This window comes from Cyprinus carpio, chromosome A21 (assembly GCF_018340385.1).
Source record: "Cyprinus carpio isolate SPL01 chromosome A21, ASM1834038v1, whole genome shotgun sequence".
NCBI lineage: Eukaryota > Metazoa > Chordata > Actinopteri > Cypriniformes > Cyprinidae > Cyprinus > Cyprinus carpio.
The window spans coordinates 5278129-5305078 of NC_056592.1; the positions used below are offsets into that span (position 1 = coordinate 5278129).

General features: G+C 35.8%; 4 protein-coding genes across 4 annotated transcripts; all 4 read right to left on the bottom strand.

Moving 5' to 3' along the window:
* Positions 1-2524: 2524 nt before the first annotated feature.
* On the bottom strand, positions 2525-3364 carry LOC122134737 (hydroxycarboxylic acid receptor 2-like). Its single transcript, XM_042711426.1, has one exon. It carries the CDS (start codon positions 3362-3364, stop codon positions 2525-2527), a length of 840 nt encoding a protein of 279 aa, XP_042567360.1.
* Positions 3365-6048: 2684 nt separating this feature from the next.
* LOC122134738 (C-C chemokine receptor type 8-like) lies at positions 6049-6876 on the bottom strand. The gene has a single exon (XM_042711428.1). The coding sequence runs from the start codon at positions 6874-6876 to the stop codon at positions 6049-6051; it is 828 nt and encodes a 275-aa protein (XP_042567362.1).
* A 6081-nt stretch (positions 6877-12957) lies between these two features.
* LOC122149251 (C-C chemokine receptor type 8-like) lies at positions 12958-13797 on the bottom strand. Its single transcript, XM_042778448.1, has one exon. The coding sequence runs from the start codon at positions 13795-13797 to the stop codon at positions 12958-12960; it is 840 nt and encodes a 279-aa protein (XP_042634382.1).
* Positions 13798-20150: 6353 nt separating this feature from the next.
* Positions 20151-20990, bottom strand: LOC122134739 (hydroxycarboxylic acid receptor 2-like). The gene has a single exon (XM_042711429.1). It carries the CDS (start codon positions 20988-20990, stop codon positions 20151-20153), a length of 840 nt encoding a protein of 279 aa, XP_042567363.1.
* Positions 20991-26950: the final 5960 nt, after the last annotated feature.

A 26950-nucleotide genomic window follows, 5' to 3' on the forward strand; every position in this document is an offset into this window, starting at 1 on the left:
ATATTTTTGTGGTTAATACACAACTGTCAAGACTATGATATATGCAACATAAAAATGCTCGATGAAATCCTCATTTCTAACTTTCAAGCTGATGTAATTCAGTAAAACAGATATTAAAAACATTCATTTCTTATAACATAAAAAAAACTTCACATAATTCAGACTGTGTAAAGAAACATAGTCAAATACAGTTCAAATAACCAAGACACTTCAATATTAGATTCTTTCAAAATCTGATATCACTCTATTAATAATAATCTTCTAATTATTTAGTTTATAAAATTTTATCACCTGAAGTGTGAAGAGTCTCTCTGGATGTATATAAATCTATGAGCTGTGTTTTGTAGAGTGACTTCACAGCTGGCACAAGAATATATATGCATGATTTCATATGCTACACATCACATGAATTACCAAAATGCAAATATTGAAAGCAAACAAATGTAAGTCTGAGATCTGTTCACAAAGACACATTTCAAATGTTGAACCTTATCTTCAATGTAGACAACAGCGTGATTGTTATGATGCAAACTTATTTCTAAATCATCAAAAATACTAGAAGATAAAATATAAGAAAATAGTAAAATATTACAATTGCACAAACTAAAACAAAAAAATACAACAAACAAACCAACCAAAGTAAAACAAAATAACACAACGCACAAAACCAGCTAGTATATAACAAATCAAACCAGTGATCCAAATTGCATAAATATTGTGGTTTGTTAGAACGGTAACTAATCCTGAAATAGCAAATGGGACATATATGATAGTTGTGGTTGCAGTATTTATTAGAATGATTAGAAATGCTCTTCTCTTCATGTGGTTTTCATCCACTCTCTCTCTCATTCTCTCTCCTGGTCCTGACTGCTTCAGAGCTCTGAGAACAGCCACAAGACAAAACAACTGGATGCAGAGGACCAGCAAGAACTGCACCGATAAGACTGATGGTGTTTGACTTATATATAAGCAAAAGAAACAAGACCAAAGAGTGATTATCCAGACCACAGTGCAGCAGATCGCTCTGTATCTGAGAGGTTTGTACTTCAGAAAGGTTACAGGATGAACCACTGCCAGGTAACGCTCAACACAGATCAGACACAGAAACAGAGGACGACCAGTGAAGACTAGTCCTAGTAAAAACAGTGGTAATTCTGTGATATTTGCCAAGCAAATTGACACAATATAGAACAAACAATTCAGACAGATACCAATCTCACAAACAGAGAGATTGAGGATGAAGAACTCTGATGTAACTCCACTTCTTGTTCCTGTGATTATGAGCCATAAAACATAGGAGTGTGAAGGAAGACCAAACAGCAGATTGATGCTGAACACACACATTTTCAGACTGTCCACAAGACCACTATAATGAGTTGTGGAGTTTGATGTTCCAGATGAGGTGAAGCTCACTGTAGAGTTAATCATCTCCTCTGTGTTTGTCTTCTCAGATCAACAGCTCACACAATTATGCTGCAGCTGTGATTTACAGGAAGAGAGAAGTGTAAATGAGTCAATCAACTCAAATTAATAATTCAAATGAATAATACATACAGTTTACAAAATGTCCTATTTGCAGTCAAATAGCCAGAGCATATCATTATTAAATGATTTCAAAATATGGTTTCATTAATTGAATAATATTTCCTTTTATAGTCTACGATCATATTCCCCATGAGCAAATTTATTTAAATTGTTCCTTCTGTTCAATAAAACAAAAATGGCTCTTTTTTAGCTCTTTTAAAGCTCTTAATACCTTTTTAACTTTAATAACAAGAAATTGAATCAAAAAGGAGTTGATCAGAAGAGTGAATGTCCAGTCTCTCTGGATAGATATAAATCTCTGTGCTATGTTTTGTACAGCTGTCACAAGAACACACAGTATGTGAATGCCACACGTCACATAAAACATCAGATATGAAAATTTTAATGTAAAATCTACAAGGTTAAAAAATAAAATAAAATCAATGGTCAATTCCATCTGTAAAGCAGAAATCACCAATGGAAAAGTGAATATTTAGTCTCCCCAAACACTCTTTATTTTGGAAATGGCCAGCACAGGTGCCACTCATTCAACACATTATATGGAAATTTTATGGCCATGCATGTCAAAATGAAAGAGAAAAATACTCTACACATCTTTGTTATGATGGGATTTTATGCAAGGTGGCACTCGGCCAATGATGAATATCAGTCATGAACAATCTGATAAAAAAAAATAAAAAATGATGACAGCGAGTCACACATGTTCTGAGCCACTTTACAAAAAGCCTCAAGTAGCATAAATACCACAAAATTATATGATACATAGATAGCTTAAAATATTAATCCAGAAACAGTTGAAAGAAGCAATGAATCACATTCTAAAAAACTGAAATCACAATTTTCCCATGCTATAATAAGTTAACAATATGTAAAATAAGTTAAAATAGAGCACTAAATGTAGTGTTAAATTTTTAATCAATTAATATTAAATTAATGTTTAGAAGGCACATAATTTAGTAAACTATCACAATAGCAGGTTTTACAGAGAACAGAGACAAGAGAGTTTTCCACCACGGTGCAGATAAAGAACAGGCTGAACAAAACCATCCAGCGCATAACAAACCATAGAAATGAACCAAAGTGTTTGAATATTCTGCTTTAGAATGCTAAAGAATCCAGTGAAAATATATGAGACATGTGTGATAAACGTGCTTACAGAAGTTATAAGAATGAGATAAAACGCTCTTCTCTTTATGTCGTTTTCCTCATTTCTTTCTTTCCTTCTCTCTCCTGGTCCTGACTGCTTCAGAGCTCTAAGAACAGCTACAAGACAAAACAACTGGATGGAGAAGAGGAGAAGGAACTGCAGCGAGAAGAACCATGTAAATACATAATGGATATTTGAGATCAAACAAAACACACTATAAATACAGGATCCAAGAGTGATTATCCAGACCACAGTGCAGCAGATCACTCTATATCTGAGAGGTTTAAACTTTAGAAAAATTACAGGATGAACCACTGCCAGGTAACGCTCAACACACATCAGACACTGAAACAGAGGACGACCAGTGAAGACCAGTCCTAGTAAAAATTGTGGCAACAATGTGATACTTGAAATAAAATAATTTACACTATAAAACAAACAGTTCAGACAGTTACCAATCTCACAGACAGACAGATTGAGGATGAAGAACTCTGATGTAGCTCCACTTCCTGTTCCTGTGATGATGAGCCAGATCACATAGGAGTGTGTTGGAAGACCAAACATGAAATTGATGCTGGATACACAGATTTCCAGACAGTCTATTAGCCCAAGAGACTGAGTTGTGGAGTTTGTAGATGTGTCAGGTGTGAAGTTCCCTGTAGAGTAATTCATGCTTGTCTTCTCAGTTCAGCAGCTCACAAAATACATATAATATTGAAACTAATTATGGAAAAAGAGAAGTATAAACGAATGAGGTTGTATCAAGGTGAGGTTGAATTGAGACTGAATCAACAGAACACAAGTAAAAATTGACACAGTTTTCAAATAAATCCAAATAACCAGAGCACACTAATAAATTACTTCAAATATGGTTCTGTAAATTCAGTAGAATTTAAATTCGCAGTCTTTTATTTTCCTTTAAATGGATTTCATTTGTTAAATGTTAAATGAAACAAAATAGCTTACAAGGGTCAAAACAATACATTTACACACACAAACACACAGAAAATTTGTTTATTACCTGAATCACCTGAATGTCCAGTCTCTCTGGATGTGTATACATCTCTGTGCTGTTTTGTAGAGTGACTTAAAAGCATTGACAATAAAGCTTTATCTGTTACTCATTGCATAAAAACACTAATTTTGACATGCAAATATAATGTACTTAAAGGACTTGCAGCTCAAACTGCAGCTCAATATTGAATATGTTAACTTGTAAAATACCATTTACATTAATGAAAAAAAAATGTGTAACTTCAGTTACCATGTTTATAGTATGATGTGGACAGATAAAATTAGTAAAGATTCAGACTTTATCCATCTGACACCAGTCAGCAGGTGCCACTCATTCGACATCTGATATTCAAATATTTGTGTTATGACAGGATGTCAAGTTTGATATAATAATCTCTGTGGCAACCCTCATTAAAATGAATGAATGAATGAATAAATATACTTTATTGTCCCATTTGAGACAAGCATGATCTGGCCAGTACAAAACATAAAACTCACACAAACTCAAATTAAAAGCTATAGTATACCAATAAAGCGTCTCATTTTTGCAATTCTCTATTGAATATTTTAACCGCAATTGGCACAAAATAATTTTTTTAGCGATTTGATTTGCACACCAGAGTACTCAAACATCTCCCTGAAGGGTAAAAACAGATGTCTTAAAACAGATACCTCATACATCTCCTGTATACTCTATGTCATTTTGCATTCAGACCTACAATTTTTAGAGCAGCATATACAAGTCAAGCAAGGTTCTATTTTGATTGGACAGTCAGGTTTCCATACCATGCTATTAAACCATATTTTATCAAACTCTCAAAAACAGACTGATAGAACAGAAATAAAATCCTCTGATTTACCCCAAATACTCTTAACCTTCGCAAAAAAATATAACCTCTGTTGCAATCTAGAACACAGACTGTTGATGTGAGAAGACCAACATAATGAATTGTCCATATAAACACCCAAGTATTTATACGATGAAACCTGTTCAATCTTTTTTCCATGTATTATTACAGGACTATGACCCCTCACAGATCTAGGGTCAAAGATCATTTCAACAGTCTTTGTTTCGTTTAATATCAAGGAATTAACACCACACCATCATACAAATCTAGCAACTTCTAAAAAAGTATTGTGAAGGAGTAGTATTACTATTCAATAAACTTCAATAAATTGCTGTATTGTCTGAAAATTTAATAAAAAAAATTATTGTCCTGACATGAAACACACTCATTAGTATATAATGTAAATAAAATGGGTGAACTAACACAACCCCCATATTAGTGGTTTTCACCTCAGAATAACAATTATTGACTCTAACTTAATGATTTGTTAAAAATAAATAAAACCATCTGATACAAAAGGGATTCACTTACAATTCTATCAGCTTCTTAATTAGTACCTTGGGTTGGAACGTATTAAATGCCGAACTAAAATCTATAAAAAGTAAGCATGCATACACTTGGGTATCTTCTAAATGTATATTTGCCAAATGAGTAATACAGTTAATAGCATCTTCAGTGCCTCGTCCAGCCTTATAAGTGAAGTGAAGTAGGTCAAGTGATAATTTTACCTCCTCTTTCAGAACACTGACTACTAGTCTTTCAAAACATTTCATAATATTTGAAGTCACAGCCACAAGTCTTAAGTCACGATTCTCAACTGGGCAATTTTTCTTGGGAACTGGCATAATTATAAAAAATGCTACGCAAATCTAAAGATCTCTGAAAGATAGGACAAAATGCTGGGGTAAGTTCATTGGCACAAGTTTATTTTTCCAATATTATAATTTCCCTGAATCCCCAGAGTTAAAATGTTGTTCTATAATGTCTCAAAGTTTTTTCATTGCCCCTTTCAACAGAGTATTTATTTCCTTTTGAACAAATTTTAAAGGTGGCATTGGGACATTGATGAAGGTTTTTTTTTTTTTTTTGGGGGGGGGGACAAACCACAAACTAAAAGCAACCACTCAATCATCTCTTAAACACACTCGAAATAAACAGAACAAATCTGCGTAAATAATTACAACAATCAGAAATACAGCTGCATCTCTCCTAATAAACAGTGAATGACAGAGTCCCAAAACTGCAAAGGCACGCAAAATATTTATCTGATATAGCATATATGCCACAAAAAGGTAAATTTGCAGGCATTTGGCATTTTAAGAGCTCATGTAGTCCATAGATACAAGAAAAAAAGTTTATGGAGGCTCTGGTGTGTGATTTCATTTTGAGCTATATAACATAAAAACAAAACCTTAATTTAGAGAAGAAAAATAGCTACAAGGAAGCAAGGGATTTTTTTTACCATTCATTCATAAGTTATAACAATAGCAGGTCTTATAAGAGACAAGAGAGTTTTCTAGCACGGTGCAGATAAAGAACAGGCTGAACGAAACCAGCCAGAACATAACAAAACAAACCAGGAACCCATTGTGCATCAAAACGCTTTTCTGTGATAATGGTAATAAATCCTGAAATACAATATGGGACATGTGTGATAACCATTGTCACTGTTGTTATGAGAATGAGATTAAACGCTCTTCTCTTCATGTGGTTTTCCTCCCCTCTCTCTCTCCCTCTCTCTCCTGGTCCTGACTGCTTCAGAGCTCTGAGAACAGCCACAAGACAAAACAACTGGATAAGGAAGAAGACAAGGAACTGAACCGACAAGAACCACATATGTACAATGTAGTGTAAGAGTATAGTAAATATGCAGCACAAACAGGAGCCAAGAATGATTATCCAGGACACAATGCAGCAGATCACTCTGTATCTGAGAGGTTTGTACTTCAGAAAGGTTACAGGATGAACCACTGCCAGGTAACGCTCAACACACATCAGACACTGAAATAAAGGACGGCCACTAATGATTATTCCTACTAAAAATAGTTTAAAATCCACTATAAATGAAAACCAATGTGACAGTACAAAGGTCAAACAATTCACGCAGAAAACAATCTCAGAAACAGAGAGATTGAGGATGAAGAACTCTGATGCAACTCCACTTCCTGCTCCGCTGATGATGAGCCATGCAACATAGCAGTGTGTAGGGAGACCAACCAGGAAACTAAAGCTGTGCACACAAGTGTTCAGAGTTTCCACAAGTCCAGTGGACTTTGTTGTGGATTGCTCAGGTGTGGTGAAGTTCAATGCAGAGTTATTCATCTCCTCTGTGTTTGTCTTGTCGTGTCAGCAGCTCACAAAACATTAATTTCTATCTGTGATCCATGGGAAATAAGAAGTGCACATGAGTCAGGTAATTCATCAATACTTATATAAAACCAAAATATACAGAGCAAACCAATATTAAATAAATTCAAAATATGGTTCTATAAATTCAGTAATGTTTAAGGTAATTTCTCTGGTTCTATTGTATTTCCAATTAACTGATTCCTTCTCTTCAGTAAAAATAAAAAGAGCTCAGTTTCTATTTACTTAATGAACTTTTTCTAAAAACCAAATCAACACTGTAGCAACGTACCTTGAACCAAAAAGAGGAGTTTATCACCTGAGAAGTGAATGTCCAGTCTCTCTGGATGTAAATACATCAGTGTGCTGTGTTTAGTAGACTGGAGTCACAGCTGTAACATGAATATCTGCAAGACTTTGTATGCTACACCTCACATAAAACACCAGATATGCAAATATTTAAAGTATGACAATGATTATGTCAATATGACTATGAAATATGACTGGCTGTGCTTGCACATTTTATCCAAAACATTGAAATAAACAACACACTAGTGTATGAAAGTGTTGACATGAGTGAAATATTCAGAATCAGAATCAGAAAGAGCTTTATGCCAAGTATGCTTGCGCATACAAGGAATTTGTTTAATGACATAAGCTTCCAGTACACAAAAGACAACAACACACAGTCAAAAAAATAAAAAAAATAAAAACCCTTTGCAGATAAATAAGTGTATAAACAATTGTGCTATAAATGATAAGGGATTGGATTGAGTAAGATGCAGGGATGTACTAGGATGAAGGGGTAACAAATAAATATAAGGATATTGCACATTTTTATTGTATAAGTGGGGAACATTTAACTGTTCATGAGGTATATTGCCTGGGGGAAGAAACTGTTCTTGTGCCTGACTGTCCTGGTATTTGCGGCTCTGAAGCGCCGGCCAGATGGCAAGAGTTCAAAGATGGGGTAACTTGGGTGTGAGGGATCCAGAGTGATTTTCTGAGCCCTTTTCCTCACTCTGGATGTATATAGTTCTTGAAGGGTGGGCAGGGGAGTACCAATAATCCTTTCAGCAGTCCGAACCGTTCTCTGTAGTCTTCTGATGTCTGATTTTGTAGCTGAACCAAACCACACAGTTATTGAAGTGCACAGGACAGACTCAATGACGGCTGAGTAGAACTGTTTCAGCAGCTCCTGTGGCAGGTTAAACTTCCTCAGCTGGCGAAGGAAGTACAGCCTTTGTTGGGCCTTTTTAACAATGGAGTCAATGTGATTGTCCCACTTCAGGTCCTGAGAGATGGTGGTTCCCAGGAATCTGAATGACTCCACTGCAGCCACAGTGCTGTTCATGATGGTGAGTGGGGGGAGTGCAGGGGGGTTTCTTCTGAAGTCCACGATCATCTCCACTGTTTTGAGCGTGTTCAGCTCCAGGTTGTTAAGACTGCACCAGACAGCCAGCTGCTCAACCACTGGTCTGTAAGCAGACTCCTCACTGTCCTGGATGAACCGATGAGTGTGGTGTCGTCTGCAAACTTCAGGAGCTTGACAACAGTCGTTGGTGTACAGCGAGAAGAGCAGGGGGGAGAGAACACATCCCTGAGGGGCACCAGTGTTGGTGGAGCAGCTGTTGGAAGTCTCACTAGCTGTTGCCTATCTGTCAGAAAGCTGGTGATCCACTGACAGATAGAACTAGGAACAGAGAGCTGGGTCAGTTTGGTCTGGAGGACTGTTGGGATGATGGTGTTGAAAGCCGAACTAAACTCCACAAACAGGATCCTCACATAAGTCCCTGTTTTGTCCAGATGTTGCAGGATGAAATGCAATCCCATGTTGATTGCATCATCCACAGACCTGTTTGCTCGGTAAGCAAACTGCAGGGGGTCCAGTAAGGGTCCAGTGATGTCCTTCAGATAAGCCAGAACCAGTTTTTCAAACGACTTCATGACGACAGATGTTAGAGCCACAGGTCTGTAGTCGTTAAGTCCTGTATCTTGGGTTTCTTTGGAATGGGGATGATGGTGGAGCGTTTGAAGCAGGAAGGCACTTCACACAACTCCAGAGATCTGTTGAAAATCTGTGAAAAGATGGGGGCCAGCTGGTCAGCACAGGTTTTCAAACAGGCTGGTGTAACGCCATCTGGGCCTGGTGCTTTTCTTCTTTTGTTCTTCCTGAAGACCTGGCGCACATCATCTTCACAGATTTGAAGAGCAGGAGGTGTGGAGAGGGGGATTGCAGGAGGTGTTAACGGTTGTGTAGAGAGATGGTCAGAATGGGTGTTGGGGGTTTCAAATCTACAATAAAACTCATTCAGGTCGTTAACAAGTCGTTGATTAGCCTCAGTGCAGGAGGATGGTGTCTTGTAATTAGTGATGGCTCTCAGTCCACTCCACACTGAAGTTGAGTCGTTGGAAGTAAACTGGTCTTCCAACTTTTTAGCGTAGGTCTTTTTAGCCGCTCTAATCTCTTTGTTCAGTGTGTTCCTGGCCTGATTGTACAAGACTCTGTCCCCATTTCTGTAGGCATCCTCTTTGGCCTGACGAAGATGTCTGAGTTTTGCTGTAAAACCATGGCTTATCATTGTTGAATGTTAAATAAGTCCTGGTAGGAATGCATATATCCTCACAAAAACTAATATATGATGTTACGGTCTCTGTGAGTTCGTCCAGATTGGTGGTAGCAGCTTCAAAAACACTCCAATCAGTGAGGTCAAAAAACAGGCTTGTAAATCCTGCTCTGTTTCGTTGGTCCATCTCTTTACAGTCTTTACTACAGGTTTAGCAGATTTAAGTTTCTGCCTGTAGGTTGGTATAAGATGAACCAGACAGTGATCAGACAGTCCCAAAGCTGCTCGTGGAACAGAGTGATATGCATCCTTTATTGTGGTGTAACAGTGATCCAATATATTACTGTCTCTGGTGGGACATGTAACATGCTGTCTGTATTTTGGCAGTTCACGGGAGAGATTGGCTTTATTAAAGTCCCCAAGAATGATTTAAAACAGAGTCCGGGTGTTGTTGTTCTGTCTCTGTAATCTGGTCAGCGAGTTTCTGTAAAGCCAGACTTACGTGCGCTTGCGGAGGGATATAAACACTCACCAGAATGAACGAGTGAAACTCCCGCGGCGAATAGAACGGCTTGCAGTTAATGAAGAGTGTTTCGAGATCTGAGCAGCACATCTTCTTTAACAAAGTTACATCTGTACACCACCGTTCATTGATGTAAAAGCATGTCCCGCCGCCGCGCGATTTCCCCCCCGTTGATTCTGCGTCGCGATCCGCTCTGAACAGCTGAAAGCCCGGCAGATGGAGCGCACTGTCCGGTATGGCGTCATTGAGCCAGGTTTCCGTGAAACACAGAGCAGCAGAGTGTGGGAGGAAATCCTTATTTGTCCGAGAGAGCAGAAGGATTTCGTCCGTTTTTGTTGGGTAGAGAGCGGAGATTTGCCAGATGGATGCTAGGCAACGGCGTTCGAAATCCGCGCTTCCTGAGTCTAACGAGCGCACCAGCTCGCTTCCCCCGTTTTGCGCGTCCTGAAGCGTTTGATCAGCGCCGCTGCTCCTCCGATAACAACGTTCAGTAAAACGTCTGAATAATTGAAATCCGGTAAAAGTCTTGTGGTGTGTTCTGCCGAATGTTCAGCAGTTCATCCCGTGTTTGTTAAACAAAAAACAGGAAAAACTAACAAAAACAGTAAAAAAAATAGAAGAAAATATAAAAATAAAAAAAAAAATAAAACTCAGTTTAGAATCCGCTCCATTATATTAGAATTAGACATGAGTGAAATATTTAAAGAAATTGTGAAATGGAAAGAGAATTTATCACTGTGGTGTGTCTCCGCTCCATTATTCATAGTCAATGGCCAGCGAGTCAGCCATTTCTAGGCCATTTCATTTCTAATCGTTCCACTGTACTAAACGTTTATTCTCTAAAAATGTCCAAAAACAAGGGAGCATCATTGTTTACTACACCATTACCAGAAATTTCATTGGGTCCTCAGTCTCTCAAACAAACGAACAGCAATGCTAATGCACCGTGTGGTAAAAGAACAAGATCCTAACAATTTTTGTTAACAAACTGAGCTTGTTCCTTGCAGGAATATAGAATTAATGTCGACTTGAAATGTAAATTGCACAAGTCTCAAACATTATGACTCAATAGTTTTGAAACTATAACGTTTAAGTTAAATCACAGGTATCACACCTCATTAAATAGACTGTGAACACATTCCAGCAAAAATGTATTACTAATATTTAGATGTTAAAATGAGTATTGCAGTCCAAAGTCAGACGTGACGCTCCAGCAAGTTGTCAGATTGAGGACACAGTGTAGTGTAGATGAACCAATATGTAGTTCCACCTTTTGCCCTGAATTTAATTTGTTATCTGGCTTATTTAAGTGAGTGACGTGACATACAGCCAAGTATGGTGACCCATACTCAGAATTCATGCTCTGCATTTAACCCATCCAAAGTGCACACACAGCAGTGAACACACACACACCGTGAACACACACCCGGAGCAGTGGGCAGCCATTTATGCTGCGGCACCCGGGGAGCAGTTGGGGGTTCTGTGCCTTGCTCAAGGGCACTTCAGTCATGGTATTGCCGGCCCGAGACTCCAACCCACAACCTTAGGGTTAGGAGTCAAACTCTCTTCCACGACTTCCCCACAAAACAGTACAGGACAGTTTATTACAGTACAGGACCGTCTTGCTATTATACGCTTGGGGTTGCTATTATGTATCTCCTAATTAAGTCTACAGTAGAATCCGTCGATCAAAAACATACGTGAGGAAGACGCCAAACAAGCAATCTGATATGTATGCATATGTATATGAAAAACAATGCTATCATCAACAATGAACAGCATATAAAGGAAAACTGCATAATACTCCAGAGTAAAATGTTGATCCAGAAAGTGGTAAAGGACTGTGCAAGTTTTGGGGGTGTTGATGAAAGTATATATATATATATATATATATATATATATATATATATATATATATATATATAAAACTTACCTACATTCAAGTGTTGATAAAAAAAAGAAAACTTTAAGTTAGAATAAAACATTTTTTTTTTTTTAAAGTAGAGGCTTTGTTCTTTATTTTGATGTATTGCATGTTCAGATATTCATAAAACTAAATAGTCTGGGGTCCCATAATTTTAGTGAAAATCATCAAAAATGTTGGCGGTGGTTGGCAACTTCTTTCAAAAACGCTGGCAGGAAAAGTGTTAGAACTGCACTTCAAGTCACATTTTACACAACATTTATCAGCTGACCTTAACATAATAACTGAGACTCGTACCAGCTAGATTAATATGGTTTTTATTCAGGTCTAAAAAAAACTGTCAATCAAATCTTTAAGGAAACCCTCTATTTGTGACAACTTGCCAGCAAACCTGCAAATCAGTCAAAACCAAATATGCAACATTTTTATACCAAGCGTTTAAAAATGAGATAGAAAAAACTATTTAATTATCTGTGTTATGACAAGATGTCAATTTTAATACAACAATCTCACTGGAAAGCTTACACTAAGGAAAGGTGACACAGGCTCATTGACAAAACTTTAAAAATGTGCTTTTAAAATGGTTAACTGCCTGAAATAAAGTCAAGCTCAAGATATTTACACATTTTATTCTACAACATAAAATACATCAAAAGATAGTTGCTATCAAGTGGCTAAATGGGACTACAGAGGTCATCAGGGACATTAAACTCATTTACTCACTAGCTTTACAACCAAATTGCATCGTTCTTTCAGTAATTTAATAGTGACTGAAAAATATTACAGAAGTGTAAAAACAGCAACTTGACTGGAAGATTTAATCCATTTATGAATTTAAACATATATAACATATATTATCTTCTTAATATTAACCTGCCTAACAGTAAAAATTACAGTGTTTCTCATACCCTTACATGTCATGCTTCTGACACAGAGTTGCATCTATGTTCATTTTAGTGGACAGTTAAAACAAACACATATCCAGGATCATATTTACCCAGTAAATAAAGTTAGATTTAAGTAAAAAATTACGATTACAGATTTTATGATGAACAAAGGCAGGAGATTTTTCCAGCACGGTGCAGATAAATAAGAGGCTGCACAAAACCAGCCAGAATAAAACAAGTCAAACTAGTTATCCAAACTGACGGAGAACTGTCTGCGGTAAAAATGATAGCGAATCCTGTGACTGCAAATGGGAAATATAGAATAATCATAGTCACAGTAGTAATTAGAATAAGATAGAGTGCTTTTCTTTTCATGGGGTTTTTCTCCTTTCTCTCTCTCCCTCTCTCTCCTGGTCCTGACTGCTTCAGAGCTCTGAGAACAGCCACAAGACAAAACAACTGGATTGAGATGACCAGTGTAAGTTGAACTGTCAAGAACCATGCATGTGCATGAATGTTCTTTGAGGCTAAATTGTGCATGCAGACCAAACAGGAACCTAGATTAATGATCCAGGCCACAATGCAGCAGATCACTCTATATCTGAGAGGTTTGAACTTCAGAAAGGTTACAGGATGAACCACTGCCAGGTAACGCTCAACACTGATTAGGCACTGAAACAGAGGACGACCAGTAAGTGTAAATCCTACTAAAAACAGATCTAATATATTAAGACTTGAAAACCAAACTGACAGTATAAATACCAAACTATTCAGACAGATACCAATCTCACAAACAGAGAGATTGAGGTTGAAGAAATCTGTTGCAACTCCCCTTCTTGTTCCAATCATGAGCCATATAACATAGCAGTGCATAGGAAAACTAAACAACAAATTGATGCTGTACACGCTTATTTCCAGAATGTCCATTAGCCCAACTGAATGAGTTGTGAAGATAGATGTTTCAGGTGTGGTGAAGTTCACTGTAGAGATATTCATCTCCTCTGTGTTTGTCTTCTGAGTTCAGCAGTTCACAAAACAAAATAATGCAACCACAATCTAGGAAATCAAAAGTGGAAATGAACCAGGCATGATTTGAATACATACTGTAAATATTATTTGAATAAAAAAAAAATCCAGTCTGTAATATAACAAATCTTCCTATTTAAACCCAAATAACCATTATTAAATCACTGCAAAATATGGTTCTGTATATTCAGTAGCATACACATGCAAGATATCATTTTCTATCATATTTCCCTTGAATGGAATTCATTTAAATTTTAAACCTGCTCTGTGCAAAGCAACAAAGTGATATTGTTGCATATTGTTGTGGTTAAAACAAGAAATTTAATAAAAAAGAGTTGATCACCTGTTGAGCAAATGTCCAGTCTCTCTCAGTGTATGTAAATCTCTGTGCTGTGTTTTGTAGACTAAACAGCTGTCACAACAATATATGTGCATGACTTCTAGTGCATTTTTGTACACGTGACAAAATCCTAAACATGCAAATATTTAAAGACATAACCATACAGCAAACCTCTGAACAGACATGCTGAAAGCATTTTATACTTTATATACTTCTAAATTTGTTACATTAAACCAACTATATGTTGTTGCTGTTGTTTTTACATTGACATATCAGTTTCACAATGTAAGTATGTAAGTTTGGTGAGCAAGTACGAAATTTTGTGAATAGAGTGGATTGCTATACAGCAGAAACAAATGCATGTGTACAGTTATCCACTGTTTGTCAGGACTGTGGACTTGTCTGTGTGTTTTTGCCCCTGTGACCCAGTTTCTGTCTCCCGTGGTTTGTAAATTTGATTCCAGGTATGTCTAGTTTCTTCCTCATGTGTTTCATGTCCCTGTTAATTTAGTATTTCCTTACACCTGTGTTTCCCCAGTTATCCTGAGTTTAAAAGCCCTTGTTCATTCAGTTTGTGTTGTCGGAGATTATTCGTCTACCCATGTGTGTCCTGTGCTCCTGTCTACCCCTTTGGATTATTGAAATTAAAAGAAGAGTTTTGTGCATTTCATGTTTCCTCGTTCCTTGCTCCTCGCAACACATATTATGACACTGTAATTATGACAGTGGTGTATTTAAGGCAGTAAATTTCATTCACTTAACTATAGGGCGATCTAAAGTTGCAAAAATACACAAAACTACATTTGTTTGCTTTAATCATTAGCTTCCCTATAGTGAGTGGTGGAGTATTTGCAAGCAACTGCACATTTTTATTTAATGCACTGAATATATAAATATATATATATATATATATATATATATATATATATATATATATATATATAAACAAAAAACTAAATATATATAAATACAATAACCCAACCAGCATATGGTAAGTTAAAAAGTGTAATGCAACCCTCTTTGTGGCAACCCTCAATGAGGAAAAGAAGGTGACTGATGGAGTGTTTTATTGGATAAACAAACAATTAACAAACACTTACAACAACCATATACTGTATGATAAATACACTCAGAATCAACTTAATCTGTGTGTAAATTAATAGGACAATGATGGATATCAAGCACTTATACACAGATTGCTGTTGACTTTGTGTCTGATATATTGTGAACACAGAACTGACATGAAGGGCATTTAGATGACAAAGTGAACAGGGTTTTATCAGTTCATTCAGAAATAAAGTTGTGTTTGAAAGGAAGGTTGAAGTGAAATATCACAGTAGCAGGTTTTATGAAGAAAAGAGACAGGAGAGTTTTCCAGCTAAAGAACTTGGATAAGCAATCTACAAACTATTGCAACCACTTACAATATATAGCCATATCTGATAAACACACTCAGAATAAACTTAGTATAAATAAATAGAACAAATAAAAAGGGAATAAACAGTGAACAATAAAATTACTCATTGTTCTGAGCCACTTTACACTGCAAACACACAGAAGCCACATCTGAAGCATATATACCAAAAAGGGTACATTTACAGAATACTTTTCAATGTAAAAACTTTACATGTTATGTTTATAACACATTGTTGCTATCTGGTTAAAATATAGTAAACATATATAGTAAAAATATGAACTGATTTCCATTCCCTTCTGATAACAGATCACTCTTAATTGTAATGTAGACACATGCATTTTCTGTAAAGCTGCTTTGATACAGTGTGCACTGTGAAAAGCGCTATACAAATAAATTAGAATTAGAATTTCCAGACACCAGTAAGTTTAAGGTGACTCACAACGGAATTTGGAAGTGCCATTCAGCTGCTTAAATTTGCCGGATGTGTCAAAAACCCTAGTTTACAGAAAAAACAAAAGTGAAAAACTTCATCAATACACAAGGTTCAGTATCTGAATCTACTAAAATATCACACTTGAAAATATTATGGCAAATAGAGACAGGAGAGTTTTCCAGTGTGGTGCATGTACAGAACTGGCTGCACAAAACCAGCCAGCACATAACAAATAAAACCAATAAACCAAAGTGGTTGAATAAACTGTTTTATCACAATGGTTAAAAATCCTATGATCAAACTTGGACCATATGTGATAGCCATGCTTGCAGTAGTTATTAGAATGAGATAAAATGCTCTTCTCTTCATGTGGTTTCCCCTCTCTATCTTTCTCTCTCCTGGTCCTGACTTCTTCAGAGCTCTGAGAACAGCCACAAGACAAAACAACTGGATGGAGAAGAAGACAAAGAACGGCAGCGAGAAGAACCATACATATAAATGATTGTCCTCTTTACCTAAAGTATACTTGCAGACAAAACAAGAGCCAAAACAAATTATCCAGGCCACAGTGCAGCAGATCACTCTATATCTGAGAGGTTTGTACTTCAGAAAGGTTACAGGATGAACCACTGCCAGGTAACGCTCAACACACATCAGACACTGAAACAGAGGACGACCAGTGATGGTAAATCCTACAAAAAACAATTCACGAGCTGGGTGACTTAAAGACCAATATGATATTGCATATACAAAACAATTCAGATAGATACCAATCTCACAAACAGAGAGATTGAGAATGAACCATTCTGATGTAACTCCTCTTCCTGTTCCTGTGATGATGAGCCATATCACATAGGAGTGTGTAGGAAGACCAAACAGAGAACTGATGATGTAGACACAAATGCTCACACTGTCCAGTATCCCATTGGACGAAGTTGTGAAGTTGGTAGATGCTTCAAGGAAAATCACTGTAGAGTCATTCATCTCCTCTCTGTTTGTCTTCTCGTTTTAGCAGCTAAAGTTATTATGTAGGCTTTTAAAGGATCTACTGTGGGGGAAAATATTTCATTACAACGTAACAAACTTCTCTCAAAAGCTAAAGCCCTTCAAAACACATTAGAATTATCAGATAATGTTTTTTATTGGGGATAAAAACAAGAAATTCAATCAAAAAGAAGAGTTTATCACCTGAAGAGTGAATGGCGAGTCCACAGATGCCAAAAAAACACATTTCAATTACTTAAACTGACACAACACATGCCACAAGAAAAAAAATACATGACACAATTTAAAACACGTCACATAAAACAACAGATATGAAAATGTAAAAACGACTGGCCATTAATTTCTCATACCATCTGTATTACTGTTTTACATTTAGCAGACACATTTATGATATATATACAGTGGATTTGAGGAATACAGATTTGCATTTGTGTTCGCTGGGAATCAGACCCCTTTTAAAAAAAACAGTCAAAGATCAGTAAACCTTTAAAGAAGAAATTAGCACTAGAACAGTGAATATTCAGTGCCCCAAACAATCTTTAAACATCTGAAACTGGTCAGCAGGTGCCAATCATTGAACACCTGATTTGCAAATTGTTTGAGCGGGCATTTAAAAATGAGAGAAAAATACTATACTTTAGACTTGTTATGATAAGTTGCAATGCAAAAATCTTTGTGGAAAAGGTGACACTGTCTGATTATCATTGATGGAATGTTTTATTGGATAAACAAACAATTAGGAACCACTTACAACAATATACTGTATATGATAAATACGCTCAGAATAAACATGGTGTCAGAGGTGGGTAGTAACGAGTTACATTTACTTCGTTACATTTACTTAAGTAATTTTTTGGGTAACTAATACTTTTGGAGTATATTTAAAGATGGGTACTTTTACTTTTACTTGAGTAAATTTTGGGGGGAAAAAATCTTTACTTTTACTTCGTTACTGTGGGCTGCGCTCCTCTCGTTACTTTATCTTAATGCAATATAAGTTATAAATGCTTCAGTTTATTACAAACGCGCCCTCTACTTTTCTCTGGGCAATGAGCGATGCTCATTCGCGAATGATTCATGCATCAATTCTGTTCAAAGGCTTGATCAAACCAGTTGGCTAACCAGTGAATTGGTTCGTGAATCACTTTGAATGATTCGTTCAGTTCCCGCTGCGCTCACTGAGCGTCTGAAGCAGTTCACTCAGAGTTAACGTGGCTTTGGATCTGCACTGAATTGAAAGCAAATCTGCAAAGGCTATTGTTTGCTTGCGATGAATATCTTTATTAGATGAACACCTCGTGTGCTGTCTACGGTTCAACAGGTATAACTTAGGCTACACTCGATTACAGTACACGATACCACTATGACATTAGTTTGTTGTAGGCCTAGGTGTAACTTATAACAGAGGCGTCATGCCCATTCACGTGCCCCCTCAGATTTTTGAGCCAAGTGGATTTTGAATGCAGCTTCCAAAAGACAATATATATATATATATATATATATATATATATATATATATATATATATATATATATATATATATATATATATATATATATTGGCTGATTAATATCAGATCTGCGTTCGCTGGCTGACGCTGAGCCAGAGACAGACGCGTTTTTACAGCACTGCTCATTATAACCAATCACACAAGATTCTGTTGAGCTTATAAATGCAATGGGCAATCAAAGGTGTACCGATGAGTCATCGCTAAAATGCCGGTGCTTCCTTCACTCGCTCGCTGACTGAATATCTCTTTTCTGGCGAATTCTCTCATCAGAAACAACAAAGTGCAGATGTGTGTACGAATCTGTAAATAAGATCTTGATTTCACAGTTTTAGCAGTTTCAGTGATTTTAATGGGAGTTATTTGAGAGTGATGGCACTCTAGACTGTCAGTGAAAATGTTCTTTGATAATGTAAATGTTCTTTGCTCTCTTTCTGTACATTGAAAGATTAGTAGCCTAACTTACAACGTTTTTTTATATCACATTAACTTTCAATGTTATATTTACATTTAATATAAAGATATGAAATATAAAAATATGTTATGGCATGACACCCATATCTGTTACTTAAGTAAACAGACAGGTTTTTATGCATATTTAATAGATTACATTATAAGGCTACTTTGACCATCGCATATTATCTAACATAATCTATGAAGGTGAGAATCGAATTTTATCTATATATCCAAATAAGAATAGACTATAGATATTCAGTATATGACCCAAAGTAACTAGGAACTAACTACTTGAGTAGTTTTTTTTTATCCGATACTTTTTGTACTTTTACTTGAGTAAACAACTCAAAAAATAACTTTTACTTTTACTTGAGTAAATATCTCTATAAGTACTTTTACTTTTACTTGAGTACAATTTTTGGGTACTCTACCCACCTCTGCATGGTGTTCACTGAGTGTCTGATATATTCTGAACATAAAATTGACATGAACTGTTTGCAACCACTGGTTTAAATGTCATTTGCTTTCTGCTAGGCAATTAGAAGACAAAGTGCACAGAGTTTTATCAGTTCACTAAGAAATAACGTTGTATTTTAAATGTACCAGGTTGAAAACAAAACATTTACTCCTCCTTTTTCTCCTCTTTTGTTTGACCACATAACACTTTCAATTGACTAAGTTTGCGCCTTCATGGGTATATTGTAATTTTACCAGACAAAGCAGGCGTCAATAAAAATGTGCACACGTTCCTCACAAAAATTAATTTTATAATGTCAAACGACTTTCGGTATAGACCATAAAACATGTAGGCTACATTTAATGAACATTTAAAAAAAATCTTTTTGGGGTTTGGAAGTATAATGAAACTAACAGCACGGCGGGCAGTCAGTTTTGCTCAGGCTGGTGGATGGCTTCATTTTAATTGTGTTAAATTTTATTGATTTATAAGCTTATATCAGTGTTGTGCAGTGTGGTGACACCAATGGAAGTTCTGCACTTCTAACCTATAGCCACACATGTCTCCATACAATCATCAGCACCACCTTCTGACACATCAGAGTGATTTTATATTGTAGCAAAAGCAACACAAAAGGTACTTAAAAAAAACTCCCATCCAATAATAAAATTTATCAAAAAGTAAAATTTAGTAAAATATCACAAGGTTTTATTGGGGACAGAAGCAGGAAAGTTTTCCATTCCGGTGCAGATAAAGAACAGGTTGCATAAAACCAGCCAGAACATAACAAATTAAACTAGGAGCCCAAACTCCCTTAATATTTAGTTTTGTCAGATTGGTAAATAATGCTGAAATAATACTCGGCACATACAGGACAACCATGTTCACAGTAGTTATTAGAATGAGATTAAACGCTCTTCTCTTCATGTGGTTTTCCCTCTCTATCTTTCTCTCTCCTGGTCCTGACTGCTTCAGAGCTCTGAGAACAGCCACAAGACAAAACAACTGGATGGAGAGATAGAGTATGAACTGCAGCATGATGTACCATGTATGTCCATTAATGTTGGATGAAACTGAAATATATATGCAGCACAAACAAGAACCGAGAGTGATTACCCAGACCACAATGGAGCAGATCACTCTATATCTGAGAGGTTTGTACTTAAGAAAGGTTACAGGATGAACCACTGCCAGGTAACGCTCAACACACATCAGACACTGAAACAGAGGACTACCAGTGATGGAGATTCCTATTAAAAATAGTTGTAATATCAAGAGACTTGAATACCAAATTGAAAGTAAAAAGATAAGGCAGTTCAGAGAGTTACAAATCTCAGAAACAGAGAGATTGAGGATGAAGAACTCTGATGCAATTCCACTTCCTGTTCCTGTGATGATGAGCCATATCACATAGAAGTGTGTAGGAAGACCAACCAGGACATTGATACTGTACATACAAATTTCCAGATGGTCCAGTAGCCCAATGAAAGGAGTTGTGAAGTTTGTGGATGACTCAGGTGTGGTGAATTTGTCTGTGGAGTTATGCATCTCTGGATTTGTCTTCTCAGTTCAGCAGCTCATAAACTAATAATTTTCAAATTGTTATCTACAAAAAAAAAGAGATGTTTAAATTAACCAGATCTGTTAAAACGACATGATATCCAGTTTGTACAGTTCAGTCCATAATTCTACAACATTCAGGTTAAATCTGAATAACCAGAGCAACTACCATTTACGTAAAAGTATATGGTTCCACAAATGTCATTTAGAATGGATTGATTTAAACTGTTCTGTTCAATTAAACAGAAGTCAGTGTCAATTTAATCAGAAGCTAAATCATTAACTTCATTCCAAACCTTTGGACATTATCAGATGAACACACCAGGTGAAAAAGAAGTACTCTAAAAAATGCACTTGAAATTCATATAGTATATTTATAGTACAATTGTACTCCAAAAATGCTTACTTTAAGTGCATTAAAATTGCATTTTAACATATTTTAAAAAGTATACTAGAAGTTTGTTGGTTAGTAATTATTTTGGTCAAGTGTTTATATGTGCTTCTGTACTTTTTAAATGGATTACAACAATATGTACTCAAGGACTATATTGTTGTAATGTACATTAAATTTTTCCAGATTTGAAAGAGTGTACATTAGTCATTTTAATTTAATGATTTTTGTATTTTTAATATACCGTTTTAGACTGCTAAAAATAGCTTTATTACAAACTAATAGTGTACAAGTAATGCATTTCTAATGAGCTCATATGGTCTTGAACATGTTCTTGAAGAATATTAAAATGAGGCTTAAAATATATTCTAACTGTACTTCAAGAAGTGTATTTAAATAATGTAAATAATTACAATTAAATTACACTAAATATACTTGAAGTTAACACAACTAAATATATAAAAATGTACTGCATTTAGCTTAAAGTTCATCTTAAGCATATCTTAACATATCTTAGCACATATCATACTTTAAGTTGTTCCAAAATAACACATTTATTATGCACTTAGTATTGTATAATAAAAATATAATAAGTGCTTCGATATTAGTACAACTTAAGTATATTTCTTTTTTTACTTGGGCAGTAACGCTGTTGGTTATTAATAAGTGTATAAACAAGAAGAATCAAAAAGAGGAGTTTATCACCTGGAGAGTGAATGTCCGGACTCTCTGGATGTGTGTGCTGTTTTTTAGACTGACTTCACCTCATCTGTTGCATAAATGTATGTGCATGACTTCATCTAATACACATCACATAAAGCATCTGATATGCAAATATCAAGTGACCCTGAACTTCAAAACATTATTTTTCATATTATACAAAATAAAATTGTCAGTGTTTAGTCTACCTGATTTTTATACATCAGGCACGCACTGGCCAGCCCAGGTGCACTCACTGAGCACATGATATGCCCGTTTTTAGATAAATATGTAAAAAATAATGAGATGGAAAATGAGGCTTGGTCATTAAGTGATTTATTGAAAAAACAAACTAATAGCAGCCATTCATATGATTTTAGGACAATATCATTGGCTTCATGCTAGAAATTTTCTAGATATCACAGTGTACAAGAAGTAAGGGACCAGGTTGATAAGTACTTTTGAGGACAAACTTATCCCTGGTTTTGAAGAGTATAATAATAGCAGGTTTTATAGGGAACAGAGACAGGTGAGTTTTCCAGTCCGGATCAGATAAAGAACAGGCTGCACAAAACCAGCCAGCATATAACAAATAAAAGCAGTAAACCAAACATCCTGAATCATTACTTTTGTCACAATGGTATACAAGGCTGTGAGAGTAAGTGGCACATATGTGAAAACTATGGTTGCAGTTGTTATTAGAATGATATAAATCACTCTTCTAGTCTTGTCGTTTTCCTCCTTTCTTTTTCTTCCACTTTCTCCTGGTCCTGACTGCTTCAGAGCACTGAGAACAGCCACAAGACAAAACAACTGGATGGAGAAGAAGACCAGGAACTGCAGCAAAAAGAACCACAGATATACAATGTTGTGTGAGATTACAGTAAACATGCAATACACACAGGATCCAAGGGTAAGTATCCAGGCCACAGTGCAGCAGATCACTCTATATCTGAGAGGTTTGTACTTCAGAAAGGTTACAGGATGAACCACTGCCAGGTAACGCTCAACACAGATCAGACACTGAAACAGAGGACGGCCAGTGATAATTAGTCCTACTAAAAATTTATTAAATATTAAGATGCCTGAAAACCAAAATGACAGCAGAGTGATCACCGAATTCAGACAGGTACCAATTTCAGAAACAGAGAAATTGAGGATAACAAACTCTAATGTCAATCTATTTCCTTTTCCTGTGATGATGAGCCATATAACATAGAAGTAAGTAGGAAGAACAAACAGAAAATTGATGCTGTGCAGACACATGTCCAAAATATAAAGTAGCTTGAAGGAATTTGTTGTGGAGTTTGTAGATTCTAAAGGTGTGGTGAAGTTCACTGTACAGTTATTCATCTCTTCTGTGTTCGTCTTCTCCGCAACATGCAGAGCAAAGTTATGTAGAAATCTTATCTATGGAAAGAGAAACATGTAGATTTTCAACACATTAAGTATAATTCAATCTTCTCACTTTAGTTCTAATTTTAAAGCTGCTTCATGAAGCTTTGAAAGCATTTTTTTATTATTATTTTGTTTAGAACCAATCATTCATAATGCATCAAACGTGATTGTGATTTCAGGAAGTGCTACCTGGTCTCATGGCAAAAACAAAGGGGCACTTTTTTCGCGAAACGTGAAATACGCACCAATAAGTACATATCACTGCAGTTTCCAAAAGAAATGAACACTAGAGGCAGTAAAACTCACCTTTTATTCTTTTTCACACAAATTTACAGAGTTTTGATTAATAAAGCGTAATTTTCACACAATTAATTGAAGAATATTATGCTATGACTTCAAAACTATTTTAATATGCTGGGAGATTCGAAAACTGATGCTTTTGAATGTTAGCATTGCACATATCCAGCTTCATTTCAATGGGTTTTCATGGATGGTAGGTTTGTTCAGTAGCTCACGGAGTACAGAGACGTATTTGAGAAGTGAGGAGCTTCAGTTCAAATCCCGTGTGACTACGGTTTGACAAAACAGTTCAAATCTGAATATGGAAGTTCAAATGTCACAGTTGCATCAACAAATACATTTTTATATCAGGTTTGCATTTGTTAACACTATCGGTTGGTTTAGGGTTGGGTTTGGTGTAGGGCATATTTCCAACACGATAGAGGATTAACTTTTAGCAACAGTACCCAGATATTTTAATTCTGAACCGCTGCAATATGAACCTGAAGCAACTTAATAAAAAGACAGCAATATGTACCTATATGCCAGGTTTCACATATTTAACCCGTTTTTTAGCACCACTCAGTGGACATTTCTCTTTGAAACTGCAGCGAAACATGTAAAAACGCTGCTGCAGAAAAGTACCCAGAGGTACGTATTTTTATGAGACCAGGTTGGAATCTTCATTGCCCTGATAGCACACGTACATCAGGGAAACGTCTGCATTACATCTGCAAGACGTATTTTTAGAGTGTTTGCTCATCTGCAATACATCTATAGGACATTTCCTATAAGATGTCAAATAGACATTTAGAAAATGTCTTTAAGGTGTTAATGATTTAGAATGTATGTAAAATTGACATCTAAAAGACGTCTATCAGATGTTTGTACACAGTGGATGCTTTCCAGATGAAGAGATCTTTAACAGATATCTTGCAGATGTACGTGGGGTTGGGTACGTCATTCTGTTTGCAGATGTGTATGGTCTGCCGCTATATGAGTGCTGATAAAGTTAACCTGTGAACATTATGATATTACCGATCTCGAATCATCTTTAAATGTGTGTTAATCGTCTCTTATTAGCAAAGCCCACACACAGGCACTACTGTATGAACAGATGCTTCGTAGTGGTAATTATCTGTAGACATTTAATATATCACACTTTTCATGAAAACTTATAACATATAATGTTGCAGTTTGGTCATTATGTTGTAATTTTTACAATAATAACTCTTAAGGTTAAAGAATCTGTATTACAGAATACTAATAGCATAATAACTCCATCCATTTACCTCCATAACAGAAAACATTATCCCAACAAATCAGAACATGAACAATCTTTCTCAAAATAACTTATTTACATGTAAAATAACATTTTCATTAATATTTCTCTTGCTTTAAATTATCTCTGTTCAATGAAACAAAAAGAGCTGTCTCAATAGCAATCTCGGACAATAACATTTTTGCTTATTATTGAGGATAAAAACAAGTTTTGTTTGTTACCTGAAGCGCGGATATTGCATCCACAGTTCACAGTCGTCACAAGGATAAAGTAAGGAATGACTTTATCTGTTAGTCTACAAGCCACATAAAACATGCCAATATTTAAAACATGCTAATATATATATATATATATATATATATATATATATATATATATATATATATATATATATATATATATATTATATATATATATATATATGCATGTTTTATATATATAGGTCTGAGTAAACTTTTGAACAGAATATACAGAATTTGAATGCATGTGATTTATGTTTTGTTTGAGAAATGTGAAATTTCAACTTAATCATCTTTGTGAGTGACCATGACTGACCAATCACAATCAAGTATTCCAGAGCGCTGCATAATAATGTTATATCATGTTGCATTTAGCCTACAGTAAATAGAAAATTCAAATTGATCACCTGAGTATTATTTTTGCAGACTGAACATTCAATCTTTATGCATCAATTTGCCAGCTCAGGTACATCTTATTTATCATGTGATATGCAAAATATTAGAGGGATCATTTAAAAGAACAAGAGGGAATGAAAAAGATACAGAAATAAATATGAGGGAAAATATGGAAAGAGTGACAATGGGTCATTATTTAAATGTTTTATTGGATAAATAACCTGATCGTGGATAAACACTTATAATCACATTAAATAAAAACCCTCATAATAAACTTAATCTCTGTAAATTTACATCGATTGTCTATAAGTATACTTTGAACACAAAACTCTAAATTTGCAGATATGTAACATCAAGTCTTTGAAATATAACTTAACAGTAAAGACCAGAATGAACACCAAGGAAAAAGAAGTCAAATAAATAAAATAAAATCACCCAATACACTAATAAAAATTATTTAAAAGGTGTAGTAGTACAAGTGTAGTGAATTGTATAGTTAATTTTTGTCAGTTTATGGGGAACAGAGGCAAGAGATTTTTCCAGCCCGGCGCAGATAAAGAACAGGCTGAACAAAACAAGCCAGTGTATAACAAACCAAACCAGGGGCCCAATATGCTACATCATAGTGGTTTTTCAAAATGATAAATACTCCTGAGATAATAATTGGCACATATGTGATAACCATGTTCACAGTAGTTATTAAAATGAGCTGAAACGCTCGTCTCTTCATGTAGGGCCCCCCCTCCCCACACCCACATCACTCACCTCGCCCTGACTGCTTCAGAGCTCTGAGAACAGCCACAAGACAAAACAACTGGATGCAGAGGATGAGAATGAACTGTGATGAGAAAACCCATGTATGTGCATGAATATTAGATGACATTAATGTGAACATGCAGACCAAACACGAGACAAAAATAATTATCCAGGCCGCAGTGCAGCAGATCACTCTATATCTGAGAGGTTTGTACTTCAGAAAGGTTACAGGATGAACCACTGCCAGGTAACGCTCAACACAGATCAGACACTGAAACAGAGGACGACCAGTGATGGTAAAACCTTGGAAAAGCAGTGCTAATGGAGCAAGAAACAAAATCCAGTTTGCCAGGACAAAAATCAAACAGTCTAGACAGGCAACAATCTCACAAACAGAGAGATTGAAGTAGAAGAACTCTGATGCAACTCCACCTGTTCCTTTGACGATAAGCCATATAATATAGGAGTGTGTAGGAAGACCAAACAAGACATTGATGCTGAACATACA

Bases quoted from the DNA above. Each gene is read 5' to 3' on its own strand.
- LOC122134737 (XM_042711426.1), bottom strand. From the start codon at position 3,364: ATGAATTACTCTACAGGGAACTTCACACCTGACACATCTACAAACTCC.
- LOC122134738 (XM_042711428.1), bottom strand. From the start codon at position 6,876: ATGAATAACTCTGCATTGAACTTCACCACACCTGAGCAATCCACAACA.
- LOC122149251 (XM_042778448.1), bottom strand. From the start codon at position 13,797: ATGAATATCTCTACAGTGAACTTCACCACACCTGAAACATCTATCTTC.
- LOC122134739 (XM_042711429.1), bottom strand. From the start codon at position 20,990: ATGCATAACTCCACAGACAAATTCACCACACCTGAGTCATCCACAAAC.